This window comes from Lissotriton vulgaris, chromosome 9 (assembly GCF_964263255.1).
Source record: "Lissotriton vulgaris chromosome 9, aLisVul1.2, whole genome shotgun sequence".
Taxonomy (NCBI): domain Eukaryota; kingdom Metazoa; phylum Chordata; class Amphibia; order Caudata; family Salamandridae; genus Lissotriton; species Lissotriton vulgaris.
In genome coordinates this window covers 79450942-79474067 of record NC_141697.1, presented here as the reverse complement: position 1 = coordinate 79474067, position 23126 = coordinate 79450942, and the positions used below count along the sequence as shown (strand labels likewise).

Below are 23126 nucleotides of genomic sequence, written 5' to 3'. Positions count from 1 at the left end.
ATGCCCTCAGAAGAGCAGGAGGTTACTAATTACTGAAACAAAAAGGTTTTGAGCTGTTTCCGGAAACTAGTTAGGTTGGAATTATCTTGCATCTGCAAAGGGAGGGTGTTAAACAATTTTGACACATTGTACGAGAACGAGCGTCCTCCTGCTCTGGCTCTAAAGATTCTGGGAATTTCAGCCAGTGATGCGGTTGAGGATCGAAGCGCCTTGTTGAGCAGATAAGGAGAAATCAGGGAACAGTTGATTTCTGGACCCATTTTCCAGAGGGTCTGATGGGCAATGCATAGAGCTTTGAACTTCACTCTGTCCCTAACAGGCAACCAGTGTAGAGTTCTTAGGCCAGTTTTTATTGAGGTCCTCCGTGGGACTCCCAATAGTGCACGGGCAGCACAATTTTGAGAGCGCTGGAGTTTTTGTAAGGTGTAGTCTGGTGCTCCAAGATAGAGGGCATTATTAAAGTCCAGGCGGGATTGGACAAGGCCCTGTATGATTATTTGTCTGGCCTCAAATGGGAGGAGGGGGAGAATTTTTTTGATCACCCTAAGGATGCCAAAGTAAGTGACAGACACCTTGGTGGCCTGTGTATTGAGGCTTAACGACGTATCGAGCCATACCCCCAGACTTTTGATGTTATCTCTGGGGGGGTGGGTCGCACCCATACTCGCGGGCCATATCGGCTCCAAAGTAGAGGGGGCCGCCGGGCCCAGGAGCATGAGCTCGGTTTTGTCGACGTTGAGCTTCAGACATGAGCTCATCATCCAGCTGTTTACATCCTCCAGGCACACGCTAGATTGGGCGTTGATTGGAGGCCGCTCTTCTGCGCAAGGGAGACCACCAGCTGGGTGTCGTCCGCATAGGAGATGATGTTGACACCATGCGGACGAACAATCCCAGCCAGCGGCCTCATGTATGCGTTGAAGAGCGTAGGGCTCAAGGATGAACCCTGCGGGACTCCGCACCCCAAAGGCCTGCTCGATGACACGGATGTGCCGTCAAAGACCTGGAAGGTTCTGTCCGATAGAAAAGACTCGAACCAGACCAGGGCTTCTCCGGACACTCCTAGGTCGGCGAGACGGCTCAACAGAATTTTATGATGTACCGTGTCAAACGCGGCACTCAGATCGAGGAGGATCACTGCCACTGACCCCCTCCACCCCGATCAAAGATCCGTCTCGCCTCCTCAGTTACGGCCAGTAGAGCAGTCTCTGTCCCATGTTTTGGGCGAAAGCCCGTCTGGGAAGCATCGAGGAGATGGTTTTCCTCTAGGAATTTCGTCAGAATGGTGTTGACTTGCTTCTCCAGGATCTTAGATGTCCATGAGAGCAGAGAAATCGGGCGGTAGTTGCTAGGGTTAGCTGGGTCTAGGGAAGGTTTTTTTAATAAGGCCCGTACCATTGCATGCTTCCATGTCGCAGGTACCATTTCACTCAATATGGAAGAGTTCAACAATTCCAGAAGGGTAGGGAGAATGGTCTCGCTGGCCAGCCCGGTGGAGCAGGGTCACACGGAGAGCCGGTTTTTATTTGTTGTGCTAGAGACTCCAATGTTTCCAGTTTCAACAGAGGAAAAGACTCCAGCTTATTGTCCATGTCCAGAACTGAGTCCAGGCGTTGAGAAGGTGAATCAATAGCTGGATCAGGAAAGGAGAGGTAGATTTTGTTCACTTTTTGAAAAAAGAAATCCACCAACTCTCATTTAGACGGGGAACTACTATTATCTGTGGCAGGCGGGGAGGGTTTTATCAGGGAGTTTACTATACGATATATTTCTTTCGGCTTAGATTTAGCCGTTGTTATTTTATCGTTCTAGTAGGCTGCTTGCGAAGTTTTTATTGCCAATTTATAGTTCCTAATAATTTCCCTGTAGGTAGTTTTGTCAACAGGGTTGTAGGTCATGCGCCATTTCCTCTCTTGTCTCTTGCATAGACGCTTTTGGTTTCTGAGGTCTTCTGTGTACCACGGGGCTGATTTGCTTTGCCTCTTTGACCTGGATAGGTGTGAAGGGAGAACCAAGTCAAGAGAGGTGGTAATCCACTCGTCATATTTAATGTTATTTGCCATCGGGTCATGGGAAAGTATGGGTCTAGTAGTGCTAAGAGCCTTCGTCCAATTGTCGATAGAAAGTTTGGACCAATTTCGAGAACATTGATGAGTTCAACCTCCTTGATGCCTTTCAATCTGGTTTCAGAAAAGGTTGTAGCACGGAAACAGCTATGCTCAACGTCGCCAATGACATTCACAAGGCCATAGACGAAGGTGATGCCTGCCTACTCATCCTTATCGACCTATCTGCGGCATTCGACACAGTAAACCATCCAGCCCTATTGGAGATCCTGTCGAAAAGGTCCGGCATTAATGGCACAGTACTTAATTGGTTCACCTCCTTCCTTCAACACCGCTCGCAACAATTTAAACTTAACTCCTGTCTCTCAAAGTCAACTAAAGTCACACTTGGGGTCTCTCAAGGCTCGATCCTTTCCCCGTCCCTCTTCAATCTCTTAATGGAGCCCCTCACAATAATATTGATAAAAGCCGGAGTGAACTACCAGCTTTACGCAGACGACACCCAAATCTAAATCAGGATCAAGTCACCCAGCAACATCCAACTCCTCAATACCACCCTAACCGAGATCCAAACTTGGTTCTACGTTAACCACTTAAAGCTCAACCCAGACAAAACGGAACTAATCCTATTCTCTCCAAAAAATAACCATTGTCCAATCCAAGAGTGGCTCAAGAATCTGGTAGCCCTTAACTGCCCCCTCACCCTATCCGACTCAGTTAAGTCTCTAGGCATCACCCTTGACAAGAACTTATCAATGGAGGCTCACATCAAAAACTCTGCAAAAAGGTGCTCTCTTCTCTCTAAAACACCTCAAGAAACTGAAACCTTTCCTTCCCCACGATGACCTCAAGACAGTACTCCAATCCCTAGTTCTCTCTAAAATAGACTACGGGATCGTCATCCTTACAGGGACTCCGAAAGCGCCCTTAGCCCCTCTTAAAGCAGTGCTGAAAATATCTGCTCGACTCGTATCAGGAGTTAAAAGATTTGAACACATCACTCCAGCTCTCAACTGCCTCAATTGGCTTCCCGTGGAAGGGCGATGTATCTATAAATTGGCCTGCATCACACACAAAACCCTGCCCTCTCCTGACCCCAACGACTTAAAAAATAAACTGAGTAGAGCAGGTCAATCCAGAACACTAAGAAGCTCCAACTCACTCCTTCTCATTCCTCCGAAATTGAAAAAGAAAATCACCCAATACCGATCGTTCTCTGGCAACGCTTCCAGGATATCCCTGGAGTCCTCAGATGCAACCCCTCCGGTTTCAAAAGTGACCTGAAACTCCATCTCCTAAAAAAATACTTTCATGACCAACGTCAACTAACCTAGTCTTCTTTATCCGAGTTGTCTCCTCTCTCTGGACATTCTTGGATAGTGGGTGACCGGACTAGGTCACTCTCTCCTTTTCTTTAATTGCTCTCTCCTCCCCCACTGCACTGCATATATTTTTTGCCAATGCTGTATTTTTTTTGTTTCTACGGCTTGCTTTTTTACTGCCGGCCTACAATTTAATGTAATGTCATTCTGCTGTTTACTGTAAAAATGTAAAGCGCTCGGATATTTGCGGGTTAAGCTTGCGCTATATAAAACTTTTAAAATAAATAAAAATAAAAGGAGTGTTTCTGTAAAGTGAAAGAAGCTCTAAGGGAGCATTGATGGAAGAATTTTCTGGAAAGGAGTAGGCCAAGTGATGGATGAGGAAAGAGAGGTCAGAACAAGCCTATGGAGGTGTTGGGATGAGCTCAGTGAAAGCCTGGTAGGTCTGGTGCTACGAAGCCAACAAATTGTGATACCCAAGTCTCTAGAGGAGGACTGTTGAGTGCGCCCATCATGGTCATCAGGACTTGGGCAAAACAAAAGCGAGGTTGAGGGCCAAGGTGTGGTTCCTAAGTGTGGACAGAATGGTTGAAGACTTGGTACGTGGGTGCCACTCCTGTCTAGTTACCAGAGGAGATATCCCCCAGCGATGCCTGTAATTACGGAAAGTCCCAGCACCAGATCATGGTCATCTATCAGTATGGACTTCGGAAGCTTCCCTTATGGTCGCTTAACATTAGTCGCTATTTGACAAGTCACTTCAAGTTTCCGGCCGTGGAAATAGTCTGCTCCACTGCTTTTGAGTGTGTCATGCCGGCTTTGGACAATATTTCTGCCATGTTAGGATTACCGGACGAGATCAGGAATTTAGAGACTACCTTCCTCACCTAAACATCAGACACCGGCGAATGACACCCCCTCGCGTCACCCCCCCCAGTGGCCTCACGCCAATGAGGTCAAAAGATTCATGAGAACACTCAAAAAGGCACTCCGGATTGGTGTTGATCAAGGTGTAGAGATGGAAGGATGCCTTCATCATTTTTTTTTTTTTTAAGTTCAAATCATTTTTTATTAAGCAATAACAAAAATGATAGCGGCAAAAGGCATCAGTGGTATTACAGTCACATTACAGGATACCGCAATCAAACATGTATTATTACATAAAAAGAAAACAATACATACATACAGTAAAGGAAAATAAAATACCAACATTGCATTCTTCACAGTTGTATATAGTTCCATAGAGCCCTCCGTCCAAATCTAATCATATAATACCATTTATACTTTGTCGTTCCTGCATTGTGTGTCTAAGGTTGTCAGGCACCTGAGCACAGGGTATAGCCACTTCAGTTCACAGTTTACTGAGTGTAGACCTCAGCAGTTAGCTCTTCAGGGTGGGTCGAAGGTGAAGGAGGCCTGATCTAAGGAGGACCATAATTTTTTGTTGGTAACCTGCCATGGTGATGAGTGTAGAGCGGGATTGTCAGTGCCCCTAATGCAGGACAGCCATTCCCTCCATGCATTGAAGGAGACCTCACCCGATGATTTCCAGTTGCATAGGATCACCTTGCATGCTAATGTTAGCAAGAGATCCAGGAGTTGGCGGTCATGGTCCCCCTTTAATAATGGATCTAAGGCTCCTAGGAGAATGTAGATGAATTCCCTAGTAGGGTGTATGTCAAACGTGTGCCCAATGTAGTCAAAGATTTTTGCCCAAAAGGAGTGAAGCATGGGGCAATCAAACAACATGTGTGGAAGGTCACCAATGTCAGAGGAGCAGTTCCAGCAATTCGGTGTATCACGCAGGCCAACCTTAAATAGTCGCTGTGGGGTCCAGAATGCCCTGTTAATAATCATATACTTGGTCTGTGATAGTATCGGCGATACCTTGTGTGTGAGAGCTGATGCGTGTATCCTGACCCAGTCTATACTTATGCCAGTGTTGTTTGGTTCTGATTCCCATTTGATCTCATTGTGCCTCATCGATTTGTTGGCCGATGGCGCGAGTAGTTTATATATTTTGGAGACAAAATGTCCAGAGGATTAGTAGTTTATATATTTTGGAGACAAAATGTCCAGAGGATTTGCCTTCATCATTTTTAAGGGCATACAGACAAACGCTGCTTAGAGCCACAGCTTGTTCGCTGTGTGAGCTTATTATGAGGAAGCTGTCCATGATCTAGTTCTGGTGAGTGCCAAGTGGGTACCAGGAGTGTTAGATAGTACAGCTGCACAGGCCAAGAGGAAAAGGAACAATGGAATGGCTAGCCGGAGGAGGAATGCTCATGAGTCGGAAATCCGCCGAGGAGACCAAGTGGTAATCAAGGACAGGTACCCGGAGTGGAAATTTTGAACGCCGTTTGAGCGGGAGCCATGGGAAGTTGTCGACGTGAAGGGAACTATGATCACTGCGAAAGGAGGTGAGCACGTGATATCGAGGAACGCTACCTGGTTTACAAAAAATTACACAAACTCGATGTCCTGGGAATTGAGCCCGGATCAGATATTTTCAAATGACCCAAGTGTTAGTGATGAAGAGCTAGTGATGCTCGGCCAACAGAGAGATGGTATGAGTGAGGATTCTCCAGAGGAAGCCGCAGCAAGCCTGCTCATTCTTTGATTCAGCATGGCCAGAATTGGGGAAATGCCCGCGACCCAGGGAGGATATCCATACCAGCTAAGAGTAAATCCCAGACCCAGCCTGAGGCTGAAAGACCTAGTATGCTGAGGGACAAGGACTATGCTGAAACTGCTTCTTTGATGTGTCTTTGTTAAGGTTATTCCACTATTATTGTTATCATTGTTCTTAACCACTTCCATGCTAGTGACAAGGTCAACTAGTCATGGGCTTTACCTGCCCTGTGCTTATGACGAGTTGACCTTGTCACAAACAATGGTAATCCTGAGAAGCAGCACCCAGCGGGAAAACCCTTAGCAGCCAAGGTGTTAAAGGTTATGAGGGATGTAGTGAGCCATCCGGCCAATACTATAATATGTTACACTTTACTCCCTAATAAAAGTGCAGACACCGCTCGTGGGCACTGCATGTAACTATCCAACTGCGTCTGGTGTAAGTCATTAGCTAAGACTGTGGTAGGCCCGAGAGCTATCGCCACACCTTGGGGAACCCCCACTACAAGTTTACCTTTTTAGACCTTTCCTAATTGGAAGGGATTGTGTGGTGCAATAACACCACTTCCTCAAATGTGTAGTTGCAATAAGTGAACAAAAGTACTAAATTCATATACAGTAAATTCAATTATGTTTTCTCTGTACAATCCATTGTATTCTAGGACTTAAGCTCAGTGCAGTTGAACCAGAAGTATTGTGTTAAATGAAGGCTCAGGTTTGGAACATGGAGTTCTAGATGACATTGAGTCATCGGCCATCTTTGTTCGGCGAAGTGTTGCAGAACAGTGTAGCAGATTGCAATTCTGCAAATAACTCTGACCCTTTTTTTGCTGTGCTTTCTCTCCCAACAAGTCTCTTCCTAGCTGAAAACCGAGCCTAAAGCAATGGCCCTTTCCACTTTTTGATGTCATAGAGAGAAGGAGCCCCAGAGCAGCCTGTTCAGTGCATGTGAAAGTAATTGGCTAGTGTTGCAGCTGAGATGTGCTGTGCAGTTTAAAACCAGTGAAAGCGCACAATGTTCCATGTTTACCATGTGCATTGCCTGTATTTATGGGGTAAAAGATCGGCATTAAGTCAGCGTTTCATTTCTTTTAAATGATTCTTGAGTCTGTCATTCATGACTGCCCGTCCAATCGCTGAGCAGTTTGACAGTACAGGAAATTAAAGAAAAGAAACAAAATCGTGTTCCCTATAAAGCTGAAATGGCTGCAGATGTGACATATTTGTTTATACAAAGTTTTCTGACGCCTGCAATGCTGTGTTATGTATGGTAGCTTATAGCACTCACCGCAACCAGCCAGGCATCGAGTTGTGATGCTGCATGTATACGTTAAATAAATGTTGACATTATTTTGCTGCAGCTTTATTTTTTCATAGAGTAAATATGGATAAATGTACGAGGAAATGTAAGCAAAATAAATAGCATAAAACCAGGACCATATTTACAGTCTCTAATGATAAATATTTTATGTTGACTGGGAATCACAGTCCCAGCTTGTTACCCCAGCCCCCCCCTCTCGCCCCCATCTCTTTCAAGCGCTGAAAGATGGTTCCCTTGGTGATATTAATAAAGGTAGGGCACTGGCCATGAACAGAGGCATGGGGTGGGCTTTCATTTCTGTCTTTTTAAACAGAAAGTGGATTTAGGTTGGAATCAGCCCAGAACTACGATCCGTTGTTGTATTTGAAAGGTGTCACGTTTGTTGATGTCCTTTAAGCTTCAATATCTATAATTAAAATAAGGATTTTTAAAAGTCAAACAGCACCTCTCTACGATTCCTTGCTTCAAATGTGGATTACTTTGAAGAAGGTAAAAGCAATTTCGTATAGGTATATTCCCTCTGATCTTGGGGACTCTTGGCTTACCTCAGCAGTGATGGCTGAGGGAAGGAAACCGTCCTTCTCCGTTTGCCACGGTGCTGCTTCCTCAAAAATAAATTGTGGTTTCCCTTTTAGGGAGAAAGATTGAGCCATGCAGTCGGCTGTGCCTTTGCTGCGTGTTTGGAGCGGAAACAAAAAAGAGAAAAGGAGTGTGGTGTCACGGCTACCTTTGACGCCAGCAGAACTACGTTCACAAGGGAGGGGTCCTTCAGGGTGACCACAGCGACGGAGCAAGCAGAGCGGGAGGAAGTGATGAGGCAAATTCAGGATGCTAAGAAAGGTAACCAAGCTAATGCTATATGCTAGTGGCCAGTGTGGCCACATTTGTTTGATCGGTTGTTTTAAAAGTTTGCATTTTGTTTCTCAAGCGCTTATTCATGATTTTTTAACAATGCAGCAAGAGATGTATAAATCTCAATGCAGCTGTTAGGCACTGAAATGCAGGTTCATAATGTGCATTATGTGGAAATTAATAGTAAAGTATACGAAATGGTAATGGATGGAACACTTGAATTAATCTCTGCCAATGGTAATTACTCAGGGCTAAATCCCAGTCCATTGTTATTTTGTACTTCTTGCCACCTCAGTTTGGACCCATCCATATACAAATTAGTCTTGACCCTGCCTTGGTGGAAACAGCACAGCCCGAACTGCCAAACGAGGTCCTTCCTGAACTGGAATTCGAGCAACCCAGGACCGGTTCATACCCTAGTCCGTGCTCATCAGCCTGGTTTAGCTTGGTTCCAGTGACACAGTGTGTACTGGTTGCACGAGCTGGACTGTTTCTGTTGGTGCAGGGTCAATACTGTTTTGCACACGTCCGGGTCCAAACGTAGGTGGCATGGTGTGCAAAATAACGATGGACTGGGATGCGGCCCAAGTACTTACCAGTGGCTGAGATTCATTTAAGCATTTCATTCATCACGTTTTGGGATACTTTAGTGCGCTGCCATAAGAGCAACGGTTATGCCCAAACGTGGGTCCCGTGCACATGAGTGATTACCAATGGCTGAGATTAATTCAAGAATTCCATCCATCACTTTTTGAATACTTTATAAAATTAATAGCTTCATGTTTCTTCTGTCAAATTGGCAGTGGAATTATAGAAGTTGTTGTATTTCTTGATCTAAGCTGTAGTTTGCAAAGGTTTTGAAGGGCAGTTTCCAGTTTTTGATGATACTAAAGCTATACTTTCAGGGGAAATATCTATTTCTTGAGGGAAAACGCCATCATTCTTAAAACTGGCTTCAGAATAAACAGGGCGCACATATGAACTATGGACTGTGTTTAATTTGAGCTGGTGCTTGTCACCTGCACTTAATTGTCAAATCACCACTTATGACATTGTGGCACAAGGTGGCGATGTTTGGTTAATTTAGAGATGTCATTTAGGATGAACACAACAGTTGCTTCTTAATATAATATAAATAAAAAAATAACTGGTACCTGCCGCCCAAACCTTTTTTTGTTAGCTCTGGGGGCCTGGAATAGTCCGAATTGTCATACTTGTAGGGTTTTGACGGTTAATAGTTGTCGTTGGTAGCACTGGGTGGTGGTGGTGGTGGTGGTGAAAGCTGCATATGCCTCACAAGGAGTGCCCTGGCACTTATTTTCTTTTTTCACAAATTAAGAACTGGATATGGTATGTTGCATAAGAGTGCCAGGCACATCACTATAACCAATAGACATTTTTGAGCAGTCATTCAACTACTAGTAAAGGACAGATTTGTTTAAGCTTTGGAAGGATAGATCAAGTTGTATTTAGAAACACAACTGTGCACTTACGCCCTATGCTACGTAATGGTACCGCCTTTAAATTCCCACACTCTAGAATTTTGTGACCTGCATGCAGGATAGTTGTACATATTATACTAGAGGAATTTTAAGTGATTTGATTACTTTCTGAAGAAAATATTTGTGTGAAAAAGCTGCATCTTATGTTTTTTTTCTGTAAATTCCATGCAAATTCAAATTGGTCTGTCTGCTTCAAACCCTGCATAATAACTTTTCTTTCATAGATCGTCTTTTCTCTTTCTTTTGAAATTACCATGGTCTGACTCCAAGATGTTTCACTGTACCAGAATGCTAAACCCTGTCAGAACAGTTTATTTTTCACTGTATGTACTGAAGAGCCCAAACAGTGGCCTGTTTTTGTTTTGTTTTTTTGTGTAAAATGTTTAATTATTGAGTATTTTATTGCTTCATTTGACAATTTTTTTTGTTAAGTTAGGGATATTTATCAAGCGCACCGTCGCCCAGAAATGGCGTCCTGGCAATGTGAGCAATACTGGTACATGCCATGCGAAGGAGAACAGTTATGATTGTTGACAAGCCAAGTTTAACGTTTTTTTTCTCTTGGATAGCTAATCTCCAAGCTATTTGAAATAGGCATGTTAAAACATTTTCTTGGAGCAAATAAGAAAAAATTGCCACTGTCACCCCTACCGAGTGTTATTCTTGGGACTGTGAGTAGGAAGGCATCTGATAAACAAAGATTACGTCTAGGATGATATTAGACAAGTGTCCTCATCAAATATCTGGAACTCTTACACTCAGGATCCTGTGTACCAAATATGTGGATTTAAGCATAACACGCATATGAACAGGGAGCCAGTGAGTTGACCTTTGAGGGTGTGTTGTATGTGCTGTTTTGGGTAGATTAAAGACAAACTTAGATTATGCATTGTGAACCACCTGCTGTTGGGACACTCAGCTAGCTGAACCTCCTTAACACAGCGCGTTTCTATAGTCTAGCATGGATACGTCCAAGGTTTGAATGACTACTTTACTGGCTTTAATTGAAGGAACCTTAAACTTTGCACAGCATTTTCAAATTAGAATACCATTTCCCAGCTACTTTGTACACTTGGGTGGCCATTATTAACTCAGTCAACTATGGTTGCAAAATTCCTGAAATAAGAACTGGAATAGGGGGATCCCCTAGTTGTGAGTCTCCATTCATCTCGCCAAAGATGTCCGTTTGCCAAACCGAAACATCTGACTCTTGAATGAATTTACTGGAAGGCAATTGGAGTGCATTCAACTGGCCACTGACGACCTACATGCTCTAAAGTTGGCTTGAATGTCAGCCATATTGTCAGAGATAGTTTAAATGATCCACATATGACACTATCTTGAGGCCAAAGGAACAAACCAGTTCAGCCAAAGGCCACATTTAGATGTTAAAAAGTGTAGGGCTGAAGGAGAAGCCCATAACCACATGCTATACAATGCAGGGAGTTGTGAAGTTGGAAGGGGCAAGAGATACTGCCTATGTTCCTCTGTCGGTCAGCAAAGAAACTAGCCATTCGAGAACATGGTGGCAAACAACCATTTTGTAAAGGCGCTCAATTAAGATGGAATGTGAGACAGTGTTGAATGATGCGGTCAGGTTTCACAGCGGCAGCGGCGCAGATCCATCTTGGTCCAATGTCTTCTGTAGAGTGTCCATGACCTCCAGCTGGACTGTTTCAGTATTATGGTTGGTGTGAAAGCCAGATTGTGATATGTTGAGTAAGCCGTTGAGTTCTAAATAATTCTGGAGCTCTTTAGTGATCACTGTTTCTGTTTTCGAGGGTAGAGCCAGTTTTCTCTCATTGTTGTAAGGACGTTTGTTTTGCAGTTCTTTCCAATCATGACGGTTCCCCTCTGCAGCTCCAGACACATCTTAGTCCTTTCAATGCCCAAAACCCTTTTTTTACACTGGTTCTTTTATTGGTGAGAGTTTCTACTCTTCATTTTCTTCTGACGTTAACTCTGAGAGGTTGTCTCTTTTCTTAAGTCTACCTCTTGTGGGGAAAATATGGCACATGTAGCCATTCATTACTGGGCTTTATTTGCTACATGGGAGTCTTCTAATCCAGAGTGAGACTATCACATCTATAGACCTTCTCTTAGTCTTAGGATTCCTTAATGTACTTTGGCACAATCTTTGTGGCTCAGTGCTCCGTTACTGCAACCATCTAGAGGATTCCTCCATTTCCAGAGGGCATCTAGGTCTAAGTTTCACTCACCTCCACACCATGCTGTTTTTCCTGATAAATTACAAATAGCAGTAATGCCTCATGATTATTCACCACTAGGGTTCTGCATCGTCGTGGTGATCGAAAGTACAACACTGATTCCACAATAAGAGAATGTTGACCTCAAAGAGTCTCTTAATGTAAATACTTTGACTACAGAAGGACGTCTTCCATTTCTTAAATCCAGAATTCATTCATAACGTTCTTGGCTCACAAAGCTGAAAGCAGCAATGCTTATGCTTCAGGCTACAGATCACTGCCAAAATGCCCAAGTCAACCTGCTGATGGTTGCACAGATGGAGTGCTTTCAGCTCCAAAGTGCCAAGAGCTCTTGAAGCAGGCCTTCATTTGTTTGCAACTGTTGTGAGCCTCTCAGAGTTTATGAACTTTGCACACCCATAGAGTAATATAACACATTCTGCCAAAACAATTACATTAACCACTGCTGACCAACGTGTGTAGCTGCCATGTGGCAGATATAACATACCTTTAACAAGCACTTTTGCTCTGACGTCCAGGCAGTGCAGCTGAGCCTGTTTTCAATATGAGAGCCTCTCTTCCTTTAGCTTGTATGCTTGTGATTTGCCAGCCTAATTTAGAAGCAGGGTTTTTTTTAAAGATCCATTGTTGGAGAAGAAAAAGTTACCTACCTGCAACTACAATTCTACAGTGTACCGCAGAATTGTGATGTGCATATCTTGAAAACTAGTCAAAATCGTTCTTGCTTCCGATGTTTTCTTCTCATCCTTTCATATTAACAGTCGAAAAAAGAACAATCTGAAGATGATGTGTAAGATGTAGGGTGTTGTATGTATCAGGTTGGCACCTTAACTAGTCATAGGCAACACCCAGTTGCAAAGGTTTGAAGGAAACAAGATGAAATTCAAGCTTTTCTAGAAGGCCGAATTGCGGACAACATTTAGTGCTATAATAAACCTGCAATAATGTTGGGAGCAGCAATTAATTTGCTTGCAGGGGGGCTTAATGAGTTATATGCTCTCCCCTTACGTTTGTGAGAGATCTACAAGTCAGCAGTTCAATAGCCTGCAAGACTGACTCAGCCTTCCATCCTTGCAAGGCTATTAAATTGAGCACCATTAAATTGCGAAATAGTAATACTGGGTATTTGCAATGCTTCCTAACAATAGGCATTCTGTTTGGAGCGCTACAAAAAGAACAAGCCACTATTTATTAATCCAGTGTTTCTATTTTTCTCTGGTTCACGTGTGATTCTCCCTCCTGCTTGTTTGTACAGTATATTATTTATGATAACTGGGAGAGTATATTAAGTATGTCCGCTTCATTGGCAGTTGAAAAAGCTCAAACTGTGAAGTGGATGAACAGAGTCGATTAAAATATCTATCCTTTGACCTTCTGTCTCGTCTTATCTCTTTCGTTCTTTCCTAACTTCTCTTCTTTCATCTACTTATGGCCTTCCTCATTCCTTCTGCCGTTGACCTCTCCCCCTGCTTCCCTTTCTTCGAAATGAATTCACTCTCTCATCCCTGTCTTTACTTTCTTTCTGTATCCTATTACCGTCTTGATCTTTTTGCCATGCTTATATGTTGCTACAACGTATCTTACAGCAGAAGCTATTCCATGCCACTGCAGTTCCATCCCAACTTGAAGCAGCATAGGAAATGGCACAACGCACAGAACTCCACATGGCTATACTTGTAACATCACTATTAACCTCTATTTATTCGTCTCTAAGGAGTCTAGTTGAAAGAGACTGTGGGTATTGCTAGGGATTGTATGCACTCAATAGGCCAGCATGGTAGTAAGGTTTTATGGCAGTCTTACATATTTGATTCAGGGCTTGCACAACGTTCGTGTTTGAAGAAGAAAAAATGATTGCTTTTTGTCTTGCCCAGGCTGTAAACAAGCATCAGGTGGGTAAAAAAATAGTTTATAACCAGCGTGTGCCATGAGACGATAACGCGATTAAGTGCACATCTTGTGATAGGTTAATTGTCCATACAGACAGGAAGTCACAACCCTGGATTTCCCCTCATCCATCTGCATAGGAAGTGACATCACTGGTATCTCACTAAAATCATCTTTAAAAGAAGAACCCAGGAAAGAGGATGTCAATCTTCATCATCTTTGTGCACAGGAAGTCATATCACTGCATTTCCCATCATTCATTTGCAAAGGAAGTGATATCCCTTTCTGCCTTCCCCTTACTTCAGTCAACACTGCAGGGCCATTACCTGGGCTTTCACAGCAACGGGTGGACTCAGACAAGGACATTGCCTGCTTGGGCCTCCAAAGTGCGGACGCAGACAAGAGCATAAGATACAATTATGTGTGTCACCCAGCACAATACTGCCAATCCCCACAATCACAGCCAGACTTAAATGACCCCAAAATTCTCAAAGTATTCCACACGCATCAAATCAACCCTGTACCCATCCACCTAACCACCATACAACTTCATACTACTGAACACACCTTCAACTCCTGCCCATTGATGCTCCCTACGCAGTGCTTCATGCATAAGGCATCGCAAACCTCATCACCCATAAGCTTGATGCACTCTTCAGAATAGAAACATGGTTCAGCCTCAAATCCTCACATCCTCACACATTCTCGATGTTGTTCTTCCCACAAGCTACAACATTCTGAGAAGGAAGGAGACCTCTGTGTCATCCATTAGTCCTCCTGGTCATGCACGCCAGGCAATCAAGTTTCATTCAACTCCTTGGAATTGCAGATATGCCATTTGTCTCACTCTGCCAATAAGACCACCACCTTCCATCGCATCCCCAGGCCTCCTGGCCAGAATAAGGACTTAATTGATAAATTGCCGCCTCGTCCTTCTAACCCCTCTTGGGTCAAGTCCAGTCAAGTCAGAATTTATATAGCGCACTACATACCCAGAGGGTCTCAAGGCGCTTGAGGAAGGGGGGGAGGTTTACCTATCGAATATCCAGGTTTTAAGCTGTTTTCTGAAGGCTAGGTGGTTTTGGGTAATGCGGAGGTGGATGGGAAGGGAGGCAGCAGCGCGATGTTCTGATCAGTGCGATTCAGGCAGCAGCGAGTTAAAGCGTCTGAAGGGAGGCAGAGGGCGAGGGGAGCGACCGCAAAGGAAAGTGACTTCCACCTCCCAGACATCACAAGCTCAAATCGGTAACACAAGAGACACCCTCATTAACATATTCAACATAGTACTGTATGTCACATAACAAACGCATCCCAAATGCCACTTAAATCACCTGCCAGATACACCTTTTCCTCAATCCACACACTTTTTCAGTAAAAAAATAAATATGGAAGATTCGACAACACGATCAACAACACCAAGCCTGCTTCATCTCCTATGTCTACCTCTTCCTATAGAATCCAGCAATGGTCATTCTTTAAAGCCCTATCTTTTTACCCTCAAAGTGACTTATTTGAAGATAATGCCTTGTCCTAATTCATTCTCTCTCTCTCTCTCTCTCTCTCTCTCTCTCTCTCTCTCTCTCTCTCTCTCTCTCTCTCTCTCTCTCTCTCTCTCTCTCTCTCAACCTCTCTCTCAACCTCTCTCTCTCTCTCTCTCTCAACCTCTCTCTCTCAACCTCTCTCTCTCAACCTCTCTCTCTCAACCTCTCTCTCTCAACCTCTCTCTCTCAACCTCTCTCTCTCTCTCTCTCTCTCTCTCAACCTCTCTCTCTCTCTCTCTCTCTCAACCTCTCTCTCAACCTCTCCATCATGTAAGGAATCGTCCCAGAACTCTCAAGACAGGCCAGATCCCACTGTAAAAGACCCCTACACAAGACTCTGATAAAAGCATCAACTGTCACCCCATCAATCACCTAGCCTTTATCAGTAAGATCATTGAAAACTTAGGCTATCTTCAACTCCAAGCTCATATTAATGCGAGTCATCTCGTACACGACAAACCACCAGTCTAGCTTCAGATTATGCTGTAGCACTGGGACCATATCTTACACATTGTAGTAGATGCCTTCCTGACCACAGATGAAGATACCCATACCACCTGATATTGCCGAACCTCTCGACACAGTCAACCATCACATCATCATATGCACCTCAGCATCTCGATTGGGTTTCAGTGGCTATCTACTTCACTGATTCCCCTCCTATCTTTCCATCCAGCTCCAGTTTGGATCACAGGGGACACAAACATGTCTGTCACCTGTGGAGTCTCCTAGGGTTCAACATAGCCCTCATCTATCTTAAACCTCTACAAGGAGCCTCATAGTGCTCCACGCACCTAACCACATCAAGATCATTGATATGCAGATGATACACAGCTCTATTTGGAAGTATCCTCTGTTCCAGCCACCCAAAGCCTCAAACACTGCCTGTACATCATCCCCACCTAATAGCCCAGCATCTACCTGACGTTGAGCCCAAACAAGACAGAATTTGTATTTGTCATGAACAAGAAACACCTGTGGCTCAATGACATTAACATTGACCCCTTCAAACCCCAACTTTCGCTGAGTGACATATCATTTGGATTCACCCTGGACACCAACCTCACCATCAAAGAAAACACTGACAAAAAAACAGACTGGCTGGTAGGTACCAGCTGTCTCTCTACTAATTGAAGTGAAACCATTGCTTCCACAAAGCAACTTCAGAACTGCTGTTCAAGCCCATTTACGTTTGCATCTTGGTAGTAGTAATGCCCTTCTCATTGGCCTCCTAGACTAGTCAATAGCTAAATCCCCCCTTAAGGGCATCCTACACATGCTGCCCATCTCCTCCAGGGCCTGAAGACATATTATCACATCACCCCATTCTGATAGAACTTCCTTGCCAGTCCGCACCATTTTCAAAACCAGCTGTATCATTTACAAAGTCATCACAACCATCAGCTAAACTTACCTTGCAGTCAAGCTTGCCATCTCTGGTGGCTGTAAGCACACCTAGAACACCATCAGACTGCACTCTAAGAAGTGCAAAAAGAGGACCAGGATTGGCAAAGCAATAGGTCTAGACTTTGAAAGATCTATTGGCTTTCTTAATATTTTTTAGCCATGTGGTACAGTAGCACAGCCCATGTGCAACATAGCTGAAAGTAAAGCAAATTAAAGCGCTATGACTCAGTCAGCGCTGGCGGTGTCTTGGAACTATTTGTTGTTTACTTTGTCATGTTGCATAGCAACCTCTCTGCTGCGTAACATGGCTTAAAACAAATTGACAACAGCTCTTGCATACATATGCGAGACCTATTTCCTTTGCCAATGTTTGCTAAACTGGACAAGGAATTTGAGTTGGGACTACTACATGTACATGCAGCTCAAAGGCTTTAACAAAAAATGTCCCTTTCATTGCATCATAAAATTGAGAGCAAGCCCCGGGGACATCATTCAAACAGTTTTTATTTACAAGAAATGTATTTCTGGTTGAAAAATGTCCCAGATGGACTGTTAACAATTAAAAAAAAAAAAAATTTTAAGAAACTCAGAACCCCAAGCGTCAGAATGTTTAAAATCACCCATCACTGGAGGTGAAGATTCCCTGTAAGGAATTTTGCCGTCCTACCTGTCTTTGAGAGATCATGGCACACACTTGAAGGGCCAAACATTAACCCAGTACGCAACAAATGTATTAAGAGCCGAATTTTTTTTTTCTTCAATGTTTTGTATTGTAATCACGACATTTTCCTTCATGTTCAGACTGGTGAAATTAATATGGTTGGAAAAAAAGTCCACTGTAGTAAACATTTTGCCTAGAAAAGTAGGTTATGTTAAGAAGTCTTATAAAGTGCATGATTACCCGGAGATGTCTTGGCGTTAACTTAGAGTAATGGACGAAGATACAAGCAGATATGTCTAGGTTTGCGGGTGTTAAAGAGTCAAGTTTTCAGCTGTTTTCTAAAGTTCAACAGATTGGGAGCATTTTTGATATCTGATGGTAGAGCGTTCCAGGTTTTAGACATGCCTAAAAAGAAGCTCCTACTGCCCTAAGTGAACAGTCGGAATCTGGGTACAACAGTGAGTTTTGCAGAGGCCAATCGTAGGGTTCTGGCTGTGTTGTACCCCTTGAAGCTATGCTGCACATAGGTCCGGCCTAAACTGTGAAGTGCTAAATAAGCATACAGAGTTCCTTGAAAGTCCACATCTGTCTGATGGGAAGCCAGAGCAAGTTTCTTTTTTTATTGTTTTTATTGATAACAAAAACAGGGCATTTGTTAGATGGTACATGCATTGGACACGACAGTTCGCGCCAGTGCAAGTTTTTAATGGTTCAGAATACAGATTGGTATTTTGGTATCTTTATCTCCTGGCATGCGGGGCTGATTCCCCTGCTGTGCTGGGGGAGGAGGGGTGCGCACAGCGCCCCCGTGCTCATGACGAGCTCAGCCGCGGTGGTCATGTGGTCATAAAGAGCTGAGCTTGTCATGACCACACCCGTTCCTGTAGAACGCTCGCACAGCAGGGGACTTAGCCCAGCGTGCGAGCGTTCCAACGGTCAATACCAGCTCAGCTCGTCATGAGCACACGAGCACCATGGCTTATGACGAGCTGAGCTAGTCTTGAGCATTGAAGGTGTTTATAAAAGCCTTACTGCCGAGTTTTGCAAAGTTTGAAGCCTACTTAGGAGTGTGTTGGGGAGCAGTGAGAAACAAACCATTGCAATAGTGTAGTTTAGACAAAACTAGGGTGTTTTGGAAATGTGAAGGGATGAAAGGAAAGATCTTTTTAGCATCCTTAAAGCAAAAAACGTCAAAGATGAGAGCACATTGACATGATTATTGTAGGGTAATTTGTGGTCAATCAGAACTCCCAAATTCCGAGCTTCGGGAGCGGGCACGTTGCCCATTGTGCTGGCCAACTTAAAGGCGCCCAGAAGGAAATTTGTGCTCCAAAGGGTATGATTTTGGTTTTATCCGCGTTTAGTTTAAGGTAGTTCTTACTCATCCATGGGGGAACATCCTGTTCGAGACATATGGGCTGCAGATGGTACATTATGAATAGATCGCCATCTGGTGTTGGGCTCGGATGATTGCACTTTGTTTTTCTCTTGGAGAGTCTTTTGTATCTTGGTGACTCCTCCTCTGGTTGGTAGTGCGCATGGGCATCGGCTCCATCCTTAGATTGTTTTTTTCCGCCATCGGGTTCGGATGAGGATTGAGACGCTCCAGATCGACTTCGAAAAGAAGTGACTTATCGGCGCGTATTCCCTTTCCAATTCGACGGTATTGTTATCGAACGTGTTTCATTTCCATTCCGGCGCGTTTCGACTTCAACATCGAAGAAAAAATTTGATCTACGTCGACGAACAGGAGGCCTTTCTCGACGCAGTCAAGCCCAGAGTCCATGGAAAGGACTCCATTCAAGAAATGTCCAACGTGTGGTGCTAAGTTCCCACACAAGGACCTACACGAGGTGTGCAACCTCTGCCAATCGCCTGAACACGAATCCAGGGACTGCTAAGCCTGCGCAGCATTCTTCTCAAAGTCGACGATTAGAAATCGTCGAGCTCGAAGACACGAGGTTTCCAGAATGCAGTCGGAGGCGATCCCGGAGCTGTTCGGAGACGAGCAACTTGAGGAAGAAGAGGATCATGAGGATCAGTCGGGGTCGGAAGGGGACGAGTCGGATGTCGAAGAACTCGACGTGCAACAAACCGTGAGTGACGACGTCCCCTTACCAAAAAACCGACCCCGTGTGGTAACGACCCCGCCTTCAAGCCCGGTCAAACTGCAGAAAAAAGTTTCCGACGCCCCGCCTTTGGGCCCGGCAACGAAACCGAAACTGAAACCGAAACACTCGGCCTCCCACCATGTCGGATCCAAGAAACGGTCGACATAGACTTCGACACCGAAGCTTCATGCAAGGGAAAGCTCGGCATCGAAACATTCCATGTCGAAACAGAAACATGATTCGACGTCGAAGACTCACTCGACACCGAGGAAGTCGGAATCGAGTAAACACTCGGTGCCGAAAACACCGAACATTGACGATCGAAAACATAAGCACCTTTCGGAACCAAGGCCTTCGGTACCGGTTCAGGAGCAGCAGACAGATCCCAAACAAAAGATTTTGTTTATCGATCCGCAAACTGGCAAAGTAGTGACAAAGAAGAGAAAGAATGAACAGATAGAAGACAAATCTCTTCCTTCAAAAAAGAGAACACTGGGGACAAATACAACTCCTCCTGCTTCTCCTCGACCTAAAGTCACACCCTCTTCTCCTATTCCTCACACTATGCCAAATATTCCTGCACCTTCCACACCAAGACCATCTACACCTCAGTCTGATGTAGACAGTGATCATGGGGAGGGAGAACCTCAAGGGGATGATGAAACCATCCCAGATGAGGATGACCCATGGGAAAATTATAACGTAGGGTCAGATGAGGACAATGACCCAGAGTTCTATCCCTCAAAGCCTTCACCACCTGATGATAACACAGGGTTTGTACAGCTCATTAATAGGGCAGCAAAATATCATAAAGTAGATATACATACAGAACCTCAAATAGAGGACTTCCTATTAGAGACGCTACCTAATGCACAAAGAACATCAGGTACTCTTCCTATGCTGAAGGGTCTTCTCAGTCACACACAAGAAATATTCAAAGACCCAGTGAGGGCTAGGGTGTTAAACCCAAGAATTGATAAAAAATATAAGGCGACTCCAAAGGATCCAATATTTATCAAAGGGCAGGTACCTCTGGACTCGCTTGTAGTTTCAAACGCTCGTAAAAGAGCGAACTCATTATCTACAGGAGAGGCTCCTCCACCTGATAAGGAGTCAAAATTAATAGATGCATCAGGCAAGAGAGTAGCATCACAAGCGGCAAATAGCTGGCGTATAGCCAATACACAGGCACTACTTGCACGTTATGACAGGGCACATTATGATGAATTAGAAAAACTCATCACACATCTCCCCAAAGAACATCAGAAAAAGGCAGATCAGTTAATACAGGAAGGAAAAATAATAACTAATACTTCCATTAAGTGCGCCTTAGACGCAGCAGACACTGCAGCAAGATCCATCAACACCAGTGTCATGTTAAGGAGACATGCATGGCTTAGAATCTCAGGATTCAAACAGGAAGTACAAACGTCCTTAATGAACCAACCCTTTGATCAAAAGACACTTTTTGGTTCAAGCACAGATGAGACCTTAGAAAAAATGAAAAAAGATACAGAAACGGCTAAGTCAATGGGAGCATTGCAACAGCAAGCACAAAGAGGTTCCTTTCGTAGATCCACCTATAGAGGAGGCTCAAAAAATACAGGAACAAATCAGCAATCCACCTCTTTCACACCTACATCACCCAAAGGTAATTCAAGAGGTAGTTACAGGGGTAACAACAACAAGGGTAGAGGCCGCGGAAATAACAACCGCAACGCCTCAACCCCAAAACAGTGACTTCATAGAACTTCCCCCAGACCACATAACACCGGTCGGGGGACGTCTATCACAGTTCCTACCTGTCTGGGAAAACATCACATCAGACAAGTGGGTGAGACAGATTATCCAACATGGTTATTGCCTAGAACTCACAGCTACCCCACCAAACATCCCCCCCCAAACAGCGTCCAATGAGTCAAGATCATCTGACATTGTTAAAGGAAGAAGTACTAGCACTGCTACAAAAGCATGCAATAGAGAAGGTTCCAAAACATCAACAAGGGACAGGAGTATACTCTCTATACTTCCTAATCCCCAAAAAAGACGGGTCCCTAAAACCAATCTTGGACCTCAGACCTCTCAATGCATACATAAATTCGGAACATTTCCACATGGTCACGCTCCAACAGGTACTCCCTTTACTGAAGAAAGGGGACTTTCTTTCTACACTGGATCTAAAAGACGTTTATTTTCATATCCCAATTCACAAAGCCCACAGAAAATACCTAAGGTTTGTAGTGGAAGGACAACATTATCAATTCAAAGTCCTTCCGTTCGGGGTCACAACGGCACCAAGAGTGTTCACAAAATGCCTAGCTGTGGTGGCAGCACACCTAAGAAGACAACAAATACATGTCTTCCCTTACTTGGACGATTGGTTAATAAAGGCCAAGTCACAAGAAGAATGTCTTCACTACACACAGAAGACAATTCAATTGCTGCACCACCTAGGGTTTACGGTGAACTACAAAAAATCACACCTGCAACCAAACAAGATTCAGCAATACCTGGGGGCTACTATAGACACAGAAAAAGCAATAGCATACCCCAATCCGATCAGGATACAAACAATGGTCGGGTTAATACAAAGATTTCAACCACAACACTCACTACCAGCACAAGTGTTTATGCAACTGTTAGGCATGATGTCCTCCTGCATACTGCTAATACCACATGCCAGACTACAAATGCGTCCACTACAGGAGTGTCTAGCGACACAGTGGAATCAGGCTCAAGGTCAGATTACAGATCTGGTGTTGGTAGACGACCGTACGCATCGCTCTCTGAAGTGGTGGAACACAACAAACATTTCCAAAGGACGGTCGTTCCTAGAACCGATTCCACAAGTGATAATAACAGCGGACGCATCGCTCTCCGGATGGGGAGTGCATATGGACAAATACACAGTGCAGGGGAAGTGGAGTGTGCAGCAAAAGAAACAGGCGTTTGTGCTCAGGGTGGTGGCAGCACCTTGTAAGAGCGCTTGGGATCGGTGTGGCAGACTGCGAGGGAATCTCTTCTGTCACTCGCTTCACGCTGGACTTCTCTCCTGACCTTTTTTAATATTTTTAAGAACACTCCCAATTGATTGCTAAATTGTACTATATGTGTTTTTAAACCCCTACCTGGTGTACCGCTGTGTGCGTGTGCTTTTCACCGGTCCCCCTGGGCCCCGGTCCACCGCGGCTTGCCTGTGCCGATTGAAGTGGAGGGCCAGGTCGGGCGCCATTTTGGTAGTCCCGGTTCCCGGCTGGACTCGAGTTAGCGGTCCAGCTCGGGGAGGGGCTTGGGCTTTAAATAGAATAGCTGCTGGCGTGACTGCGCGTTTGCTCAGGGTGGTGGCAGCACCTTGTAAGAGCGCTTGGGATCGGTGTGGCAGACTGCGAGGGAATCTCTTCTGTCACTCGCTTCACGCTGGACTTCTCTCCTGACCTTTTTTAATATTTTTAAGAACACTCCCAATTGATTGCTAAATTGTACTATATGTGTTTTTAAACCCCTACCTGGTGTACCGCTGTGTGCGTGTGCTTTTCACCGGTCCCCCTGGGCCCCGGTCCACCGCGGCTTGCCTGTGCCGATTGAAGTGGAGGGCCA

At 44.5% G+C, this 23126-nt stretch overlaps 1 protein-coding gene across 6 annotated transcripts in view; it reads left to right on the top strand.

Moving 5' to 3' along the window:
- Positions 1-23126, top strand: part of NUMB (NUMB endocytic adaptor protein) — a 354591-nt gene that overhangs the window by 243550 nt on the left and 87915 nt on the right. For all 6 annotated transcript variants that reach the window (XM_086937094.1, XM_086937092.1, XM_086937091.1 and 3 more), the window contains one exon: positions 7976-8180. In XM_086937094.1, the coding sequence (XP_086793220.1) occupies positions 7976-8180 (205 nt within the window). The remainder of the gene's footprint in view (positions 1-7975; positions 8181-23126) is intronic.